Source organism: Mytilus galloprovincialis, chromosome 11 (genome assembly GCF_965363235.1).
Source record: "Mytilus galloprovincialis chromosome 11, xbMytGall1.hap1.1, whole genome shotgun sequence".
In the NCBI taxonomy this organism is placed as follows: domain Eukaryota; kingdom Metazoa; phylum Mollusca; class Bivalvia; order Mytilida; family Mytilidae; genus Mytilus; species Mytilus galloprovincialis.
Genome location: NC_134848.1, coordinates 10,451,024 through 10,468,281, shown reverse-complemented (window position 1 = coordinate 10,468,281; position 17,258 = coordinate 10,451,024). Strand labels below are relative to the sequence as shown.

The following is a 17,258-nucleotide window of genomic DNA, read 5'->3' as shown; positions in this document are numbered from 1 at the left end:
ACAATTTTTGTGAAATTTAACAGACTACAATGAAGGGTGACGGATGACAAACACCAAGTGATGAGAAAAGCTCACATGGCCTTTTAGGCTAGTTGTGCAGAGTTTGCGAAAATGGTCTGTCCTGTCGGTCAAAATAAGGCTCGGACCAGTATTTTGAAAGCTAGTGCCGGTCCCAATGACCAAAGTTAAAAAGTCCTTGCAGTGGGTTTTTTATCTGTAATTAGATGTACCGTAACTAATTCCAGTACGTGTTTACATCGGTCATGAGATGAACCTGCTGCTAATTTCCGGTACGGGTTTCCTAATATAAACAAACTGAAACCAAAGTGGCTATCTACACGTGGCTTGCTAAATTTGTTCATGTAGCCGTCCCAGGCAAACAATCAAATTGATTGAACCCTTCAATGGAGATTACAAATTCTGAGAAAGTGATTCAGATGATGAAATGAATATTCTAATGCAACAACGTTTGTAACGTTCATTTTGGTTGAATAACGTCACTTATTTACATGGCATCAATTGGCAATTGATGCTATGGGACGTACGCGCAAGCGCAGACGGCATATGACAGGTTTTAAATACATGATTTAACGTTTTTTTCTGTCAGTTTCATTAGAATGGAGATAACAATATTGTATTTTAAGCTTCAACGGCATCAATTGGGGATTTGATGGTCGCAAATACCTGTTTACTGTCTCAGCTAACGTGTCGCCAGTAAACTTAATTTGCGACCATCAAATCCCCAATTGATGCCGTTGGAGTTTAAAATACAATACAGTTATCTCCTAAGCGAATATGACTTTAAATAAGAACAATCAAAAGAACAGAAATGGTCCTTTATTGTTAATTTGTTTGTGGCTGTCAAAACCGTAATATTAATAAAGTTATTGTTTGACAAAATTTGTTATTATTTTTATTTCAGTATCATACTGACAGAATTTTTAGGACTGGCTAAAATTTTGTAGGACTGACAAATATTCTGGCTTTCTTGGTCCCATGACCGAAGGGTCAAAAATCGTTTTCGTAAACTCTGGTTGTGCTAAAAAAAGAGAACATCATGGCAAAAATTTTAAAAAAATGAAAAGACAAATAACAATCCATAAAATACTACATAGAAACTTGACTGAGCAACACAAACCCTATCAATAACTGTGGTGCTCTAATGTACTGCGGAAGGGTATATAGATTCTGTTCCACATGAAACATTTGTACGGTAAGACATGTGTACTGTTATTATACTTACGAGGTTGACTGAGCAACACAAACCCTACCAATAACTGTGGTGCTCTCATGTACTGGGGAAGGGTATATAGATTCTGTTCCACATGAAACATTTGTACGGTAAGACATGTGTACTGTTATTATACTTACGAGGTTGGTTAGTTAAGGGTGTAAGCATTTCTTGACTTTGTAAATGATTGTTGTTCCCTGAAATTTAAAAAAAAACGACAAAATTTCAACATTTTTCAATGCTGGGAGAGATTTTATTAAATAGATATAGGAAGATGTGGTGTGAGTGCCAATGAGACAACTCTCCATACAATAACAATTTAAAAAGTAAACCATTATAGGTTAAAGTACGGCCTTCAACACGGAGCCTTGGCTCACACCGAACAACAAGCTATAAAGGGCCCCAAAATTACTAGTGTAAAACCATTCAAACGGGAAAACCAACGGTCTAATCTATATAAACAAAACGAGAAACGAGAAACACGTATATATTACATAAACAAACGACAACTACTGTACATCAGATTCCTGACTTAGTTCAATTGAAAGAACGTAACAAAATATGTTCCCTCAATTCTTGTTAATATCATTATCAAGTCCAATCTATGTAGTCTGATAAAAAATATCAAGTAAATAAATGTTTCAAATGTGTAAGGGATGACATCAAAAGTTCAATGAAGGATAAAAAACTTAATTCACATAGTTTTTTCACTGACCCCCCACCCCCCTCTTAACTTAATTTGGGAAAAATTGATTGACCCATATAGATATAAGTAAAAATCAATGTCGGTTTGTCGGATAACCACATCTTGCAGCAGTTCAACCCCCACCCCCCTCCCCAACCCCAAACTATTTAAATTAAGTTTTTTTTATCTTACATTGATCTTTTGATGTCGTCCCTAAGGTTGGGGGTCAAGCATAGGGTTGATTGACCCTCCAATAGCAGGAAACAAGACATAAATTCCATCTAAAAACTTTCTCTGTTTGCGATACAGTGTAACCTGCCTAATCTGACACCTGAGTATTCCAAAATCCTGCTTTAAACAACACATTTTCGTGGTCCCAAAATAAACATCCTGCTTTAACCGACACATTTTCGTGGGCCCAAAATAAACATCCTGCTTTAACCGACACATTTTCATGGTCCCAAAATATGCCTATCTTGGCAGAATAAACATGATTATTTCGACTTCCTGCTTAATCGGACATTTTTTTCTGGTCCCCCAATATGTCGGATAACACAGGTAACACTGTAATCATCAAAATGTGGAATTTGTGAATGCAAGAATCTGGTAATAGCAAAGTTTTGAAATTTACATGATTTCTTCAGTATGAATATCCTGAAATGTTTGCAATATCTTTCAACAGAAAATTTCAGAGATCCGTTTCTTTTAAATTTAAAAATGGCAATATAGTTTCTGAATGTACAGTACATCATTACATGTACAAATGCAAGAATTTTAGTACAGGTAGAAATATTCCATTGTTACAGACTTACAGTACTGAGGGTTTTTTTGTGTGTAGGTGGCAGTGTTACAGACTTACAGTACTGAAGTTTTTTTTGTGTGTAGGTGGCAGTGTTACAGACTTACAGTACTGAGGTTCTAGGTTTTGTGTATAGGTGGCAGTGTTACAGACTTACAGTACTGAGGTTCTAGGTTTTGTGTATAGGTGGCAGTGTTACAGACTTACAGTACTGAGGTTTTAGGTTTTGTGTATAGGTGGCAGTGTTACAGACTTACAGTACTGAGGTTCTAGATTTTGTGTATAGGTGGCAGTGTTACAGACTTACAGTACTGAGGTTCTAGGTTTTGTGTATAGGTGGCAGTGTTACAGACTTACATTACTGAGGTTCTAGATTTTGTGTATGGGTGGCAGTGTTACAGACTTACAGTACTGAGGTTCAAGGTTTTGTGTATAGGTGGCAGTGTTACAGACTTACAGTACTGAGGTTCTAGATTTTGTGTATGGGTGGCAGTGTTACAGACTTACAGTACTGAGGTTCTAGGTTTTGTGTATAGGTGGCAGTGTTACAGACTTACAGTACTGAGGTTCTAGATTTTGTGTATAGGTGGCAGTATTACAGACTTACAGTACTGAGGTTCTAGGTTTTGTGTATAGGTGGCAGTGTTACGGACTTACATTACTGAGGTTCTAGATTTTGTGTATGGGTGGCAGTGTTACAGACTTACAGTACTGAGGTTCTAGGTTTTGTGTATAGGTGGCAGTGTTACAGACTTACATTACTGAGGTTCTAGATTTTGTGTATGGGTGGCAGTGTTACAGACTTACATTACTGAGGTTCTAGGTTTTGTGTATAGGTGGCAGTGTTACAGACTTACATTACTGAGGTTCTAGATTTTGTGTATGGGTGGCAGTGTTACAGACTTATATTACTGAGGTTTTAGGTTTTGTGTATAGGTGGCAGTGTTACAGACTTATATTACTGAGGTTCTAGATTTTGTGTATGGGTGGCAGTGTTACAGACTTACAGTACTGAGGTTTTTTTTGTGTTTAGGTGGCAGTGTTACAGACTTACAGTACTGAGGTTCTAGATTTTGTGTATAGGTGGCAGTGTTGTTCCCCGTCCAAGTAGCACCTTCAGGAGCAGCTGCAACAATAAAATAAGCAAAATATTATCGTGATTAGGGAGACAATAAAAATGTAGGCATCTTGAATTGGTTGTTCTAAAAATGCAGGCAGTTATAAAAGCTCTACTAGTGGCAACCAAAAATTTCATACATGAACATTGCATTATAAAAGAATATACAAGCATTTGGTTTACAGATCATATCAGACAGTTGCTAACTCAACAAAAACAAGGATGTGTCCAAAGTACATGGATGCCCCATCCGCACTTCCATTTTCTATGTTCAGTGGACCGTGAAATTGGGGGAAAATTTATAATTTGGTATTAAAATTAGAAAGATCATATCATAGGGAGGCAGGGAGCATGTTAAGTAAGTTTCAAGTTGATTGGACTTCAACTTCATCAAAAACTACCTCAAACAAAAACTTTAACCTGAAGCGGGACATAAGGATGAACTGACGGACAAACGAATGATGGGACGAACGGACGCAGACCAGAAAACATAATGCCCATAAATGGGGCATAACAAACTCAAGATCCTGATTGACCATATTAACCTCATATAAGTCTAATAAATCAAACACATCACAATAATTATAAATAATCCTTATCTTTATATGTTAAAAAGTTGTATTGTGAAGAAAAGTAATTGATTAAATTAAATTACATGCAATCAAATTTTTGGCTGATTAATGATCACAATGATAATTTGAAAAAGTTGTAGTCTACTACAGTTATTTAATGATTACAATTACAAATAACCCAAGTCTGTTGCTGAGGAATGATTGAGAAAATGTATCATGCTCATATTATGATTGTTACAAAATTACAGGAACCTCTGAAACCTAGTTCATCAAAAAATACAAAAAAAAAACAAATTTGTGGTTTGGATGCCAGGATGGTTATAAATTTACAGCTTTGCCTTCAAAGTAAAATGGTCACTTGTCAAATTGTGTTTGGAAAGTTTTACACCTTTAAACCTGCTTCTTTAAAGGTATTTAGGTTTAATAATTCTTAAGAACAATATGTCAACGTTGATTGATTATTTTACTGATGCTTGCTAATGTCCAGTAGCAAATACCAGAAGACATGGACGGACTGCCCGTCATGCCCATTGTGTCTGAAATTTTGGACCATGTAGCTATTTGTACAAATTATGTGACAAGATATAATCAAAGTGCTTGTAAGCACTGAGGGTAAAGATTGCTTCAATTTATCAGTGGAAAAAACTTAAATATTGCATTATGTTTATGGTAAAGTTAGCATATTAATAAGAGAGTTATCTCTCTTAGACCAGTTATTGGGTTTTGCATATTACGACATAAGTATGTATTTGGTTTCTTTTGATTTTTCTCTGGATTTATTGTGACTACGCATGAACATGTGCTGTGAAATAGAAAAAATTATTAATTAAAAAGTGATTTTGCGTTTGTGAAATTTTTATTGAAAAGAAGTTATTTAATCTATGCCAAAGTAATGCATAAAATTACTTACTTCTAGGAAAAGGACTTAGGGCTGGTTGTGCCTGAGATACATGAGGTATTTGGTTGCCATAACAATCCAACGGTGACTGAGGAACACCATGGGCATGACTGATGGAACTGGCAGCTGTGATTGGATAAAAATTAATCATGTGACTAAACGTCCATATCAAGTGATACATTAACTAAAGTCAGCTGTGATTGGATAAAAATTTATCATGTGACTAAATGTACATATCATGTGATACATTTACTAAAGTCTGCTGTGTTCAGGAGTTGAAAAAGAGATTTAACTTAAAAATTTAAAATGTCATTCCAAAAAATATGACAAAATATTACGTGCAAAACTAACAACAATAGTTAAATTTGTAGGAAAACAAAGTTTGGAAATACCACTGAAAATCTTTTTTTTCATAAACAGAAAGTGATTCTCATAAGATTCTTGACATTTGCACATTTGACATTGTATTAAAAGCAGAATGGTAAAACTTTACAAGGAGCGATGTAAAAGGCAGACAGGTAATTCTTCCTTGAATAAAATAATTTATAATTTTTCTGCTAGGCGAATTTATCCTTCATTACAAAAGGAATTTTCAATGGTATTTTCAAATGTGGTCTACTTATGTCAAACATCAAACATAGAACAATGTAATTTACTACACTTAAAACAATTCATTGCAAAAAATTATCAGTAAAATAATTGTGAAATTCAAATACACTGAATGAAAATCTTCAACTAAATAAATTAAATTTCATAACAGTTTAAAAATATCATTTAAACATGCATGTTACGATGGATCTTCTGTCTGTTATATCAAGGGAATATCAAAATAAAAGATCTCTTTTGTTCATTTTTTTCTAACATGCCTGAAACAAATAGCTTAAATTCTTATGATCAAATTTTTACTTATAAGTTTAAAACACATGGTTTTGAAATGTTACACTACAACTCAATTCAATTTTAAATTCCCAACAGACCCAATTCAATCTTATCAATGGTCAACTGGCATCATCCTTTTCAGGTAGTAAAATACCCTTGCTAAAGTTAATGATTTCAAAAGTTGTTTTTGTCCTCATTTTGTACAAACTATTTGCCACTGAAAATTTAGTAAACAACAATTAATCTATGATATCAAACAGTTTATAATGGGAGTGAAAAGGGGAGAGAAACTTATAGATCATGTCAAATTTTGTGGACAAGCCATGTACACTTAATTTGGTCTATCATAAAATAACTGAAATTTTATACCTAGAAATATGACAACCTGAAGAAGTCAATTCTTACTAAAATCTTAAGTCTTACTACTGGCTGATGGAATTGAAAATATACAGATCAGCTGTAGTGTATCAACAAACTGTGGATTCATATATTTTCATGTATAATAATTTTCATGGATTAAAGAAAATTGCATTTTTATGGATGTTTGATATAGTTGTTTTCCAAAAGTATGCATTCAAGACTACAGATATTTTTTACGTCATTTAAATTTGCAATTTACCAACACCCTTCTTATTACAGGGGATCAAATTTGCTTTTAATAGTGAAAGGTCCAGGACCATTTTAAACTTTCAGTAAAAGGTCCTCCCTAAGAAATTAGATGGTTGTGTATTGTGAATTAGTTTAAAGAACAGTAGATCCTTGACTTTTGTAATTTAGAAATTGAAAATCCTCTCCTAGAAAAGACAGGTCCTGGACCTCCAACTCTCACTATTTTGAACCCCCTGCTTATTCACGAAAAACTGGTACCCCTAAGTTATAATGAATCCATATAGGCACTGTAATCCAGTTATCCACATATCAATCTACTCTATAAGCTGCCTAAAATGTAACCTAGAATAAATAAGCAAGCAGCAATCTAGAAGAGCTGTAAGTTTGGTAGAAAATCATCAAATCAAATTCTGCTCCATAAGTCACAAGTCTGATGCCCTAGACGAGTAAAGTTTTATTTGGAACAGTAAGGAGGGCCCTCATGGGGTTTTTGATTATGTGATTACTTGGCCGTTTTTTTAATGATTATTTGATTATTAAGCCAAATATTTCATGATTATTTGATTACCTAGGACTGTATTTTTAGTTTATGATTATTTGATTACTAAAGATAAGCAAATATTTAATGATTATGTGATTATATTGGCAAAAAAATGGTGATTATGTGATTACTAGGACCCCCCCATGAGGGGCCTCACTAGTAAAGTTTTATTTGGAACAGTAAAGTTGGCAAAACATTGATAAGACATAACAGAAAATAGGTCTCTATGAGAGGAAGCATAGAGATAAGATATAGGAACCAGTATGTAAACAAAACAAAATTTCTATGAATAATATAATATATATACATATATCTCTCCAGAAGAGGCCTTGTTTTTGAAACAGCTGTATTAACTAAGTGCAACCTTCTAGGCTTACAGGACTGTATGTATGCCCTTTACCATCAAGCATCAAACGGTCATTTTTTGATACCCATAGCGTCAAATAGGTTAAAATTTTACTGTGATTCGTCTAAATCGTTAAAGGTCTCAAATAATTATTATTACTGTTATTTTTGGATAAAATTAAATGTAATTCTTCAAAATCAGTCAAAAAACATCAAGTTCATAAAATCTGCATGAATATTTTTTGAGTTCTTATCTGAAAACTGGAAAATCCCGCCTTTTGTATGAATAAAGTCCTATTCTCCAAAACCAAAAGGAAACTAATGTCATTATATTTCAATAACTAACCAAAGTTTCATGAAAATGGTTCAAAGCATTCTAAGTTACAGTCAGAAACTGAATGATCAACCATGTTATAAAGAATAAATTATGACAACTCAGAAATGCAAAATCTGAAATTCATCAAAATTGAAAGAGGGCTTAGATATAAACAATTCATCAAGGTTACAAGAAAATTGTTGAAAGCATTTTGGAGTTATTGTCGGAAGTGTTCATCACTGACAGACAACAGCATATCATAGTAAGTACTATAAAAAGTAAAAGAACAAAAATAACCAAACTCCAAGAAAAATTCAAAAACCTCTAATCAAACGGAAAAATCAAAAGCACACACAAATCTAACAACTACATGAATTATAAAATGGTGTATGATAGGCAAAAAGGACACACATATACTATTATAGAAATTCACATATAAAAGGATATACAAATGTAGGCAGACATACAATATAGGTAAATATGCAAGCAAGCAAGACTATATGTATTATGAAGCAGACGTGCAGTTACATCACCATAGCAACTATATTCTATGCAAAATAAGCCATTAAATACAGTCTGTCAATATCAAGCTTTCAGTGCTATTTTTATTCTATCAGTAAGTCTTTTAAATAAAGTTCTTTCCAAAAAAAAAGTTAAGTCCTAATCTCCAAATATGATCTTATTTTCAGAATCTCTAAAAATACTGAAAAGTAGTAAGAAATTTATGTTAAAACTGTTTGATTTTGTTTTAATTGCTTTAAAAAATATTTTCATCAAATTGACAAAAATTAAATTAAAAAAGTTCACAGAATTCAAGTTCATATACTTGTTTCAGTGAGCTTTTTGAACCTACTCCTTTTGGTTTTATTTTTCATCAGTTTGTGTGAATTGCAATAATAAAGAAATGCATCATATTTCAAATTAAATGTATTATTTTCATGTTTAATATCATACTTTTTGTTTTTTTTCTTGAAAAATTAAATTGAACTTGACAAACAAGTTTAGTAATTTAAAAGTGATTCTAATCAGTGTATATAAAAAGCTTGAATATGACAGTCTGTAACACACACAGCCAAACATTAACCTGACTGGGGAGAAGGTGAAGACAGGGGCTGCGGGGACATGGCGTGGATAGGGTTCGGTCCAGCCTGCCCCGCCCCTGCCAACTGCTGTGTCTGGTGTAGCTGCTGGTGTTGAACTGTGCTCTGAGGGGTCGGTGACCCTTGACCTAGATAAACAACCAATTAAATAAAATCATATCTCCTAAAAAATAACTCAATGATAATTTAATTGAACTGACGTCTGCCAACATTTATTCATTCAGCTTTTAAAATTAGATACACTTAAATATGCAGCATCATCAAAGAAACAAAATTATCTTGTTATCAAGAGTTAAAGTTATTGCATTGTGGGAAAATAAATATTTTTATGTAAACATGTTATTATTTGTCACCTTAAAACTTTTATCGTATTCTATTGAAATAAACTGTGTATGAACTTTCCTCAAAAGAATACAATTTATAAAGGGAAGGGGTAAACATGTTAAAGCGTTAAAAAACACAACTTTTTTTGGCATATAGTTTGAGGTCCATTCTGAGGCCTGTGTCTGATGAATAAGAGAGATCAGTTTGATTCTTCAATACACATGGCTTGTTGCAAGCTTAACAAATGCTGAACAAGGGCGAGAAAAAATAACCATAAAAAATCTAATTTTCATAATGCCCAAAATTTAAATTTAAAATTATTATAATAGAGTCAAACAGTTAATATTTTAAAATTTAAAAGCACAATTTAAAGTCTATGATGATGCTGCAAAATTTTCTAACTTTCAAAATAATCAACTTAACTTAACATTACAAATTTTATTTACAAAAAAAATACATTTAAGCTGACAAATCATGCATGATTTTTATAACACAGCATTTCATTGGTCAATACAAAAAAACATTGATTTAAAATTAAATGTGATTGGCTAACAACACTTCTGCCAGTCATTCAAAATCAAACAATATAATTACATTACAGCAATGGCTATTTTATCCTTCTAGGTCCTGAAACATCTTATTGTGAACATTTTCTGTGCAATTGTCCATCTACTATGTGAAATTTAGCAAGGTCAACCATTTTCAAAGCAAGTGAGCTAGAAATGCAGATTATAAATTGAAAATATCATAAATAAATATCAATTTAAAGTATTTATAGACCTTATCCTACTTCCTTTATTATTAAAATTGTTAAATTATTCGTTCTCTCTATTAGTCAGAAACACACATTTTTCTGCATGTGGTTTGATGGTTTCTCAATGTCACATTTGACATGCCATGCTATGAAAACAATGTGTGTTTTCTGAATCTGACTAACATTATAATTTGAAACCACTAATTAGCATAAAATAGACACCACATGACATCATCAACCTATGACAACCTACCATGTTGACTACTTGCCCCTTCCATACCGATATCACTTCCATATTCATCTTTCACTAGTCTGGTGGGTGGAGCTAAAAATAATAAAAAATAATGAATCAGTTATTGTTCTTGCATTGACATGATTGAGTACAAATTCAAAATCATCGTCATGGTTACATCATTGAAGTAGGGATTGTCAAACCAAAAACTAAAATAATTTATCTAAACACATCATATCTTACTTTTGATCTTTTAATTCAAATGGAAACCATGCCAGCTGATGTAATGGTTTCACACTTTCAGTGAACCAAGCCAAATAATGTATGTATAAGACTGTCCCAAGTCAGGAGCCTGTAATTCAGTGGTTGTCCTTTGTTTATGTGTTACATATTTGTTTTTTGTTCACTTTTTTAGTATATATAAATAAGGCTGTTAGTTTTCTTGTTTAAATTGTTTTACATTGCCATTTTGGGGCCTTTATAGCTGACTATGCGGTATGGGCTTTGCTCATTGTTGAAGGCCGAACAGTGACCTATAGTTTTTAATTTCTGTGTCATTTTGCAATTGGTCTCTTGTGGAGAGTTGTCTCATTGGCAATCATACCACATCTTCTTTTTTTTTTATGAAATTGTTGTCCTTACCATAATTTTGCATAAAAATTTTCAGTTTATATCAGTATTAGCCACCTGGACTACATAAGAACATGTGTATTATGTTTCAACTACCTAATAATGGAGGATGAACAGACACAAGAATTTGTCCCCGGTACATGTATGCCCCACTCGCACTATCATTTTCTATGTTCAGTGGACCATGAAATTGGGGTAAATTTTGCATTCAAATTAGAATTCATATCTTACAGAACATGTGTACTTAGTTTCAAGTTGATTGGACTTCATCAAAAACTACTTTCACCAAAAACTTTAACCTGAATACCTTGACAAAAAACTTACTTCAACCGGGACAGACAGACGAACAGATGGACCAACAGATGGCACAGACGAGAAAACATAATGTCCATAAATGAGGCATAACAAGAATGTGTCCATAGTACATGGATGCCCCACTCACACTATCATTTTCTATGATCAGTGGACTGTGAAATGGGGTCAAAACTTTAATTTGGCATTAAAATTAGAAAGATCATATCATAAGTAACATGTGTACTAAGTTTCAAGTTGATTGGACTTCAACTTCATCAAAAACTACCTTGACCAAAAACTTTAACCTGAACCAGGACGGATGGGCGAAACAGACGGAGCCACAGACACAAGAAAACATAATGCCCTCTACTATCGTAGGTGGGGCAAAAAAATGGAATGCATGTCTATTATCATAGACCTCACATATAGAGTTCAAATGGTTACTGTATCAGTTTCTCACAAGGAATTTTTCATGGTGAGTCCTGGACTCATCACTTTTAGAAATGGTGAGTCCCAGTAGATTTTGATGAGTCCAGGAAGCATGTAATTTTTTGTGTGTTTATATGATAAAATATGACGAAAAAAAGTGTATAACTATATGTATACTTATGATATCTTGGTTTCACTGTACACATTCATTGATGTAATTACCTGCATGCTGTATGGTTAATCCTGACAAATCTAAAAATAGAAAAAAACATGATAGTCTAAGTTTTAACAAAATGCAAAAAAAAACAACAGATAAAATTCTGTAAATTCAGAAATTACCAAAAAATTATTGTTTTAAAATATCAATTGTTTATATCATATTATGTACTAAAAAATAATGAGTTAAGAAGAACAGTACATGAATTTTACAAGAGTGCACACGCTGAAATGTCTCGCCTTCTATACTAATCATTGATATTATGTTGATAGTCCTAAGTATAAAGCTAAGCTTTAATACAACTGTCACATAAACTTAACATTAACCAAGATAACTAAACAAAGACCAATGAACCTTGAAAATGAGGTCAAGGTCAGATGAACCATGCCAGGCAGACATGTTCAGCTAACAATGCTTCTATACAACATATATAGTTGACCTATTACTTATAGTTTAAGAAAAAAAGACTAAAACACAAAAACTTAACACTGTGCAATGAACCGTGAAAATGAAGTCACGGTCAAATAAAACCTGCGAGACTGACATAAAGATCATAAAATATTTCCATACACCAAATATAGATGACCTATGGCATATAGTATTAGATAAAAAGACCAAAACTCAAAAAACTTAACTTTGACCACTGAACCATGAAAATGAGGTCAAGGTCACATGACATCTGCCCGCTAGATAGGTACACCTTACAATCATTCCATACAAGAAATATAGTAGACCTATTGCATATAGTATGAGAAAAACAGACCAAAACACAAAATTTGACTATAACCACTGAACCATGAAAATGAGGTCAAGGTCAGATGACACTTTACAGTCCTTCCATACACCGAATATACTAGCCCCATTGCTTGTAGTATCTGAGATATGGACTTGACCACCAAAACTTAACCTTGTTCACTGATCCATGAAATGAGGTCGAGGTCAAGTGAAAACTGTCTGACAGACATGAGGACCTTTCAAGGTACGCACATATCAAATATAGTTATCCTATTACTTATAATAAGAAAGAATTCAACATTACAAAAAATCTGAACTTTTTTTTCAAGTGGTCACTGAACCATAAAAATGAGGTCAAGGACATTGGACATGTGACTGACGGAAACTTCGTAACATGAGGCATCTATATTCAAAGTATGAAGCATCCAGGTCTTCCACCTTCTAAAATATAAAGCTTTTAAGAAGTTAGCTAACACCGCTGCCGCCGGATCACTATCCCTATGTCGAGCTTTCTGCAACAAAAGTTGCAGGCTCGACAAAAACTAACTTTAATATAATAGCAGTCTTCACGCCGAGTGGCAGCCCAGGCCTGTAAAAATCAGACCTACAGGCCAACAGAATCTAACTTAAAATTTTCAAAAACTGAGCTGCGGGCCTGTAGATTTATCAGTTCAGCGTGAAGACTGTAATAGTCTTTATGTTTATCTGTTACCATTTTATTTTTAGTTCTTTTTTTTGTACATAAATAAGGCCGTTAGTTTTCTCCTTTGAATTGTTTTACATCGTCATTTTAGGGTCTTTAAAAGCTGACTTTGCCTTATGGGCTTTACTCATTGTTGAAGGTCGTACGGTGACCTTTTGTTGTAAATTTCTGTATTATTTTGGTCTCTTTTGGAGAGTTGTCATACCACATCTTCTTTTTTTATATCTATAATTATTGATAACCAACATGACAAAGACTTCGTAATAAAGGTTATCAAATAAGATTTCTAGGAAATTTCAGATAATATAAAGCAAGTTAAGAAGTTTTCATGATAATACACTGACAGAATGGAAAACCCATTGTACATTTTTGGCTATATAAACGTTGTTTTTCTTAAACACAGTAGTTCTTATTGCTGCTTAGAATTTTCTCTCTTAGTTACTGTCAAAATCAAACAAAAAGAAGACCTGTGTTGAACCTAATATTTACCTATCCCAGGGGAAACAACTCTCTCATAATGATAAGGATTAACACACACACTATCCTGCTTCAGGTCGAAAGCGTACTGACAGTATTTGACATGCTTCAGTTCATTTTTATGCAAATCAGGCCACCGCCAAATACGCGCATAAATCACATGAGGAAAACCTTTCCTCCCGGCCACCTGTAAAAATACAAATTCATGGTACGAATAAGCACTTTTTTGTTTTACAAATCATTAGGGCTATTCCATTAAAATATATGTGGGAGGGTAGGGACTTTCAAAATATCCCTTTATGAATATGACAGTTCTTGTCCATTCATTTTTGATGCGTTTTGTTATTTGATTTTGCCATGTGATTATGGACTTTCCGAATTGATTTTCCTCTGAGTTCAGTATTTTTGTGATTTTACTTTTTAAACCAAGAACCATCTTTTTGGATAATTTGACGAAACATGCATAATGGTAATAGATACACACTGGAAAAAAAAACATGGCCCACATTCAATAGTTAAGCTTCCCTTCCTAACCTCCCACATACATTTTAATGGAAAAGCCCATCTAAAGTTGCTGTTCATGGATACCAGGGGAGTAGAAAGACTACCCTTTGATCATCAATAAAAATGTTTCTCAAGATTGTAAATGTTTTAACCAAGTCAGGAACATGGCAGTTGTTATCTTATAGTTCATATCAATGTGTGTTAGATTGTTGTTGGGTTATTTTTGTTGCACTTCAGTGTTTCTGTTGCTTCCATTTTATAGTTGATGTTTTTCCCTTGGTTTGAGTTTGTTACCCAGATTTGTTTTCTCTCATTTAATTTATGATCTATAAACAGCTGTTTACATGGTCTACTACTGTTGGCTTTATTCAACGTAAGCATTCAATCATTAACATTTATTCAACTTTCTTGAATTACAGAATAACACCCCCATTCAGAAATCATGGATTCATCCCTAATCATTCATTCTTTTCAGCTTCTCTGTGCCAGGTTGTGTTATATTCTCCCAGTGGCGGATCCAGCGGGGGGGGGGGGGGGGTGTCTTGGGGTTGGAACCCCCTTTTTTTTGGCCGATCAATGCATTTGAATGGGAGCAAATAGTTGGAACCCCCCCTTTACTCTGGGTTGGGAACCCCCCCTTTATAAAATGGCTGGATCCGCGCCTGTCTCCTGTGCATGAATTGTAAATCTGTGCGATTATTCCTGACTAGTATGGAAAAAAAAACACAAAAAGACATAGAAAATTAGTATAGACTGTACAGACAATTTTAATTATATGTAACACATATAAATATAAAAAGTTAAAGCATTCTTTTACCTGATTTTTGGTGCAGCTGGTGTTGCTTATTCTATTATTTGTTTATTTTTTTTGTGAAGTGTTCTGTGAATTTTGTGTGTATTCTCATCTCCATTTGAAAATGCTGTTTATATACATTTTGTATCTCCTGAATTTAAAGTATGAGACGTCATTATGTGGAGAGTTTTGTATCATTCATGTCATTGGCATTCAAACCATATATCTTAATTTTTACTAACATAAAGATTAAGATTTTATAATGTAAAATTGAGAATGGAAATGGGGAATGTGTCAAAAAGACAACAACCCGACCATAGAGCAGACAACAGCAGAAGGTCACCAACAGGTCTTCAATGCAGCAAGAAATTCCCGCACCCAAAGGCGTCCTTCAGCTGGCCCCTAAACAAATATATATATACTAGTTCAGTGATAATGAACGCCATACTAAAGTCCAAATTGTACACAAGAAACTAAAATTAAAAATAATACAAGACTAACAAAGGCCAGAGGCTCCTGACTTGGGACAGGCGCAAAAATGTGGTGGGGTTAAACATGTTTATGAGATCTATACCCTCCCCTTATACCTCTAGACAATGCATAAAAGTAAACACATAACAATACGCACATTAAAATTTAGTTCAAGAGAAGTCCAAGTCTGATGTCAGAAGATGTAACTAAAGAAAATAAACAAAAAGACAATAATACATAAATAACCTTTTTCATGTATATGTATAAATGTATTTTTACAAACTTTATACCTGAAGTCTCCCATCTAATGTCCGCTGGATTGTCACACATTTAGAAGGATGTGCACCATTGGTTGTTATAGCTGTGATCAAACTGTCCAATTCATCCCTTTTCTCTTTCAGTTTTTTCACCAAGCTTTCAATGGCCCGTTTGGCAAAGCTTTCACTCTCTCCTCCTTGCCTATGGCACATTAGGCTGTGAACAATACTTAAACAGGCATCGGCTGATGTTGGAGCCTGGGACCCCATGGTGGTAATGGGGTTTAACTATGTTCCTTAGTCTGAAAGTTATAAAAGAAAGTTAGATGTGGTAATTTTTCTAACTCTACATGATTTTTAGGCATGAATTTAATGCTGAAAAAAATAGGGTACAATGTAGGTACATTTTTGTACCAAAGAAAGGCAAATATTTTTTTAACAGATTTCTTAGCAAGAAAACAGTCCACTGGCACTGATTTTAAGAGAATTATTATAAATAATAAATGAAAAAGCTTTACCAAGTGGCAGTATATTTATCATCCTAAGGGACAAACATAAGCTATATTCGACTACAAAAAGATTTCACTCCCTCTTCCTTGCCTATGCCAGTATGGCACATTCGGCTGTAAACAATACTAAAACAGGCATCAGCTGATGTTTGAGCCTAGGACCCCATGGGGTTTAACGATGTTCCTTAGTCTGAAAGTTATAAAAGAAAATCAGAAGCTGTCATTTGTGTTAAATTTATGCCTCACAAACATGACAAATATCATATTTGTTTTTTTATTGTTTTTCGTTCATTATTTTGTGTATATTACTATATCATTATATAGGGCTGTTAGTTTTCTTATTTAAATTGTTTTACATTTGTCATTTCAGGGCTTTCATGATAGAATATGGTATGGGTTTACCCAGTGTTGAAAGCTGTATGGTCACTTTGGTGACCTACAAGTATAATTGTGATGTCAAAATTTTTATGGAACTTTTGTGATGTTTGGTATTGGTGGACAAATACATGTAGCATTACAGGGTTAGGACTTAAGACTTTGGCAATGGTAGTCCACAGCTTAAATTTTGTAGCCTACATAGTCATATATAAAAAAAGCAGAAATTTGAGTAGCCCAAACCAAATTTAAGGGGCCATTGCTGCTAATTTCATACCCTGAGCAATATTTAAGGTGTATTATACATGTAGAAGCCAACGATAAAATATAGAAAGGACCTCTAAAGTTATTGGTCCATGACACTGCAGGGGTTAAGAAATCCACTAGCCCAACGCCAGGGACTACAAAGTTTAGACCTCAGGCATCCAAAACGTGTAACACAAAATGCTCGATGGACTAGTA

At 33.7% G+C, this 17,258-nt stretch overlaps 1 protein-coding gene across 5 annotated transcripts in view; it reads right to left on the bottom strand.

Annotated features, from left to right (window-relative positions):
• The window catches only part of LOC143051630 (mothers against decapentaplegic homolog 4-like), a 35,416-nt gene that overhangs the window by 13,089 nt on the left and 5,069 nt on the right, over positions 1-17,258 (bottom strand). For 2 of the 5 annotated variants that reach the window (XM_076224528.1, XM_076224529.1), the window contains exons 2-9: positions 15,946-16,214; positions 13,900-14,074; positions 11,978-12,007; positions 10,424-10,495; positions 9,077-9,220; positions 5,315-5,428; positions 3,770-3,841; positions 1,372-1,428 (exon numbers count right to left, since the gene is read on the bottom strand). In XM_076224528.1, the coding sequence (XP_076080643.1) occupies positions 1,372-1,428; positions 3,770-3,841; positions 5,315-5,428; positions 9,077-9,220; positions 10,424-10,495; positions 11,978-12,007; positions 13,900-14,074; positions 15,946-16,182 (901 nt within the window). In that variant the 5' untranslated portion in view covers positions 16,183-16,214. The remainder of the gene's footprint in view (positions 1-1,371; positions 1,429-3,769; positions 3,842-5,314; positions 5,429-9,076; positions 9,221-10,423; positions 10,496-11,977; positions 12,008-13,899; positions 14,075-15,945; positions 16,215-17,258) is intronic. The other 3 variants (XM_076224530.1, XM_076224532.1, XM_076224533.1) reach the window with 3 other exon arrangements.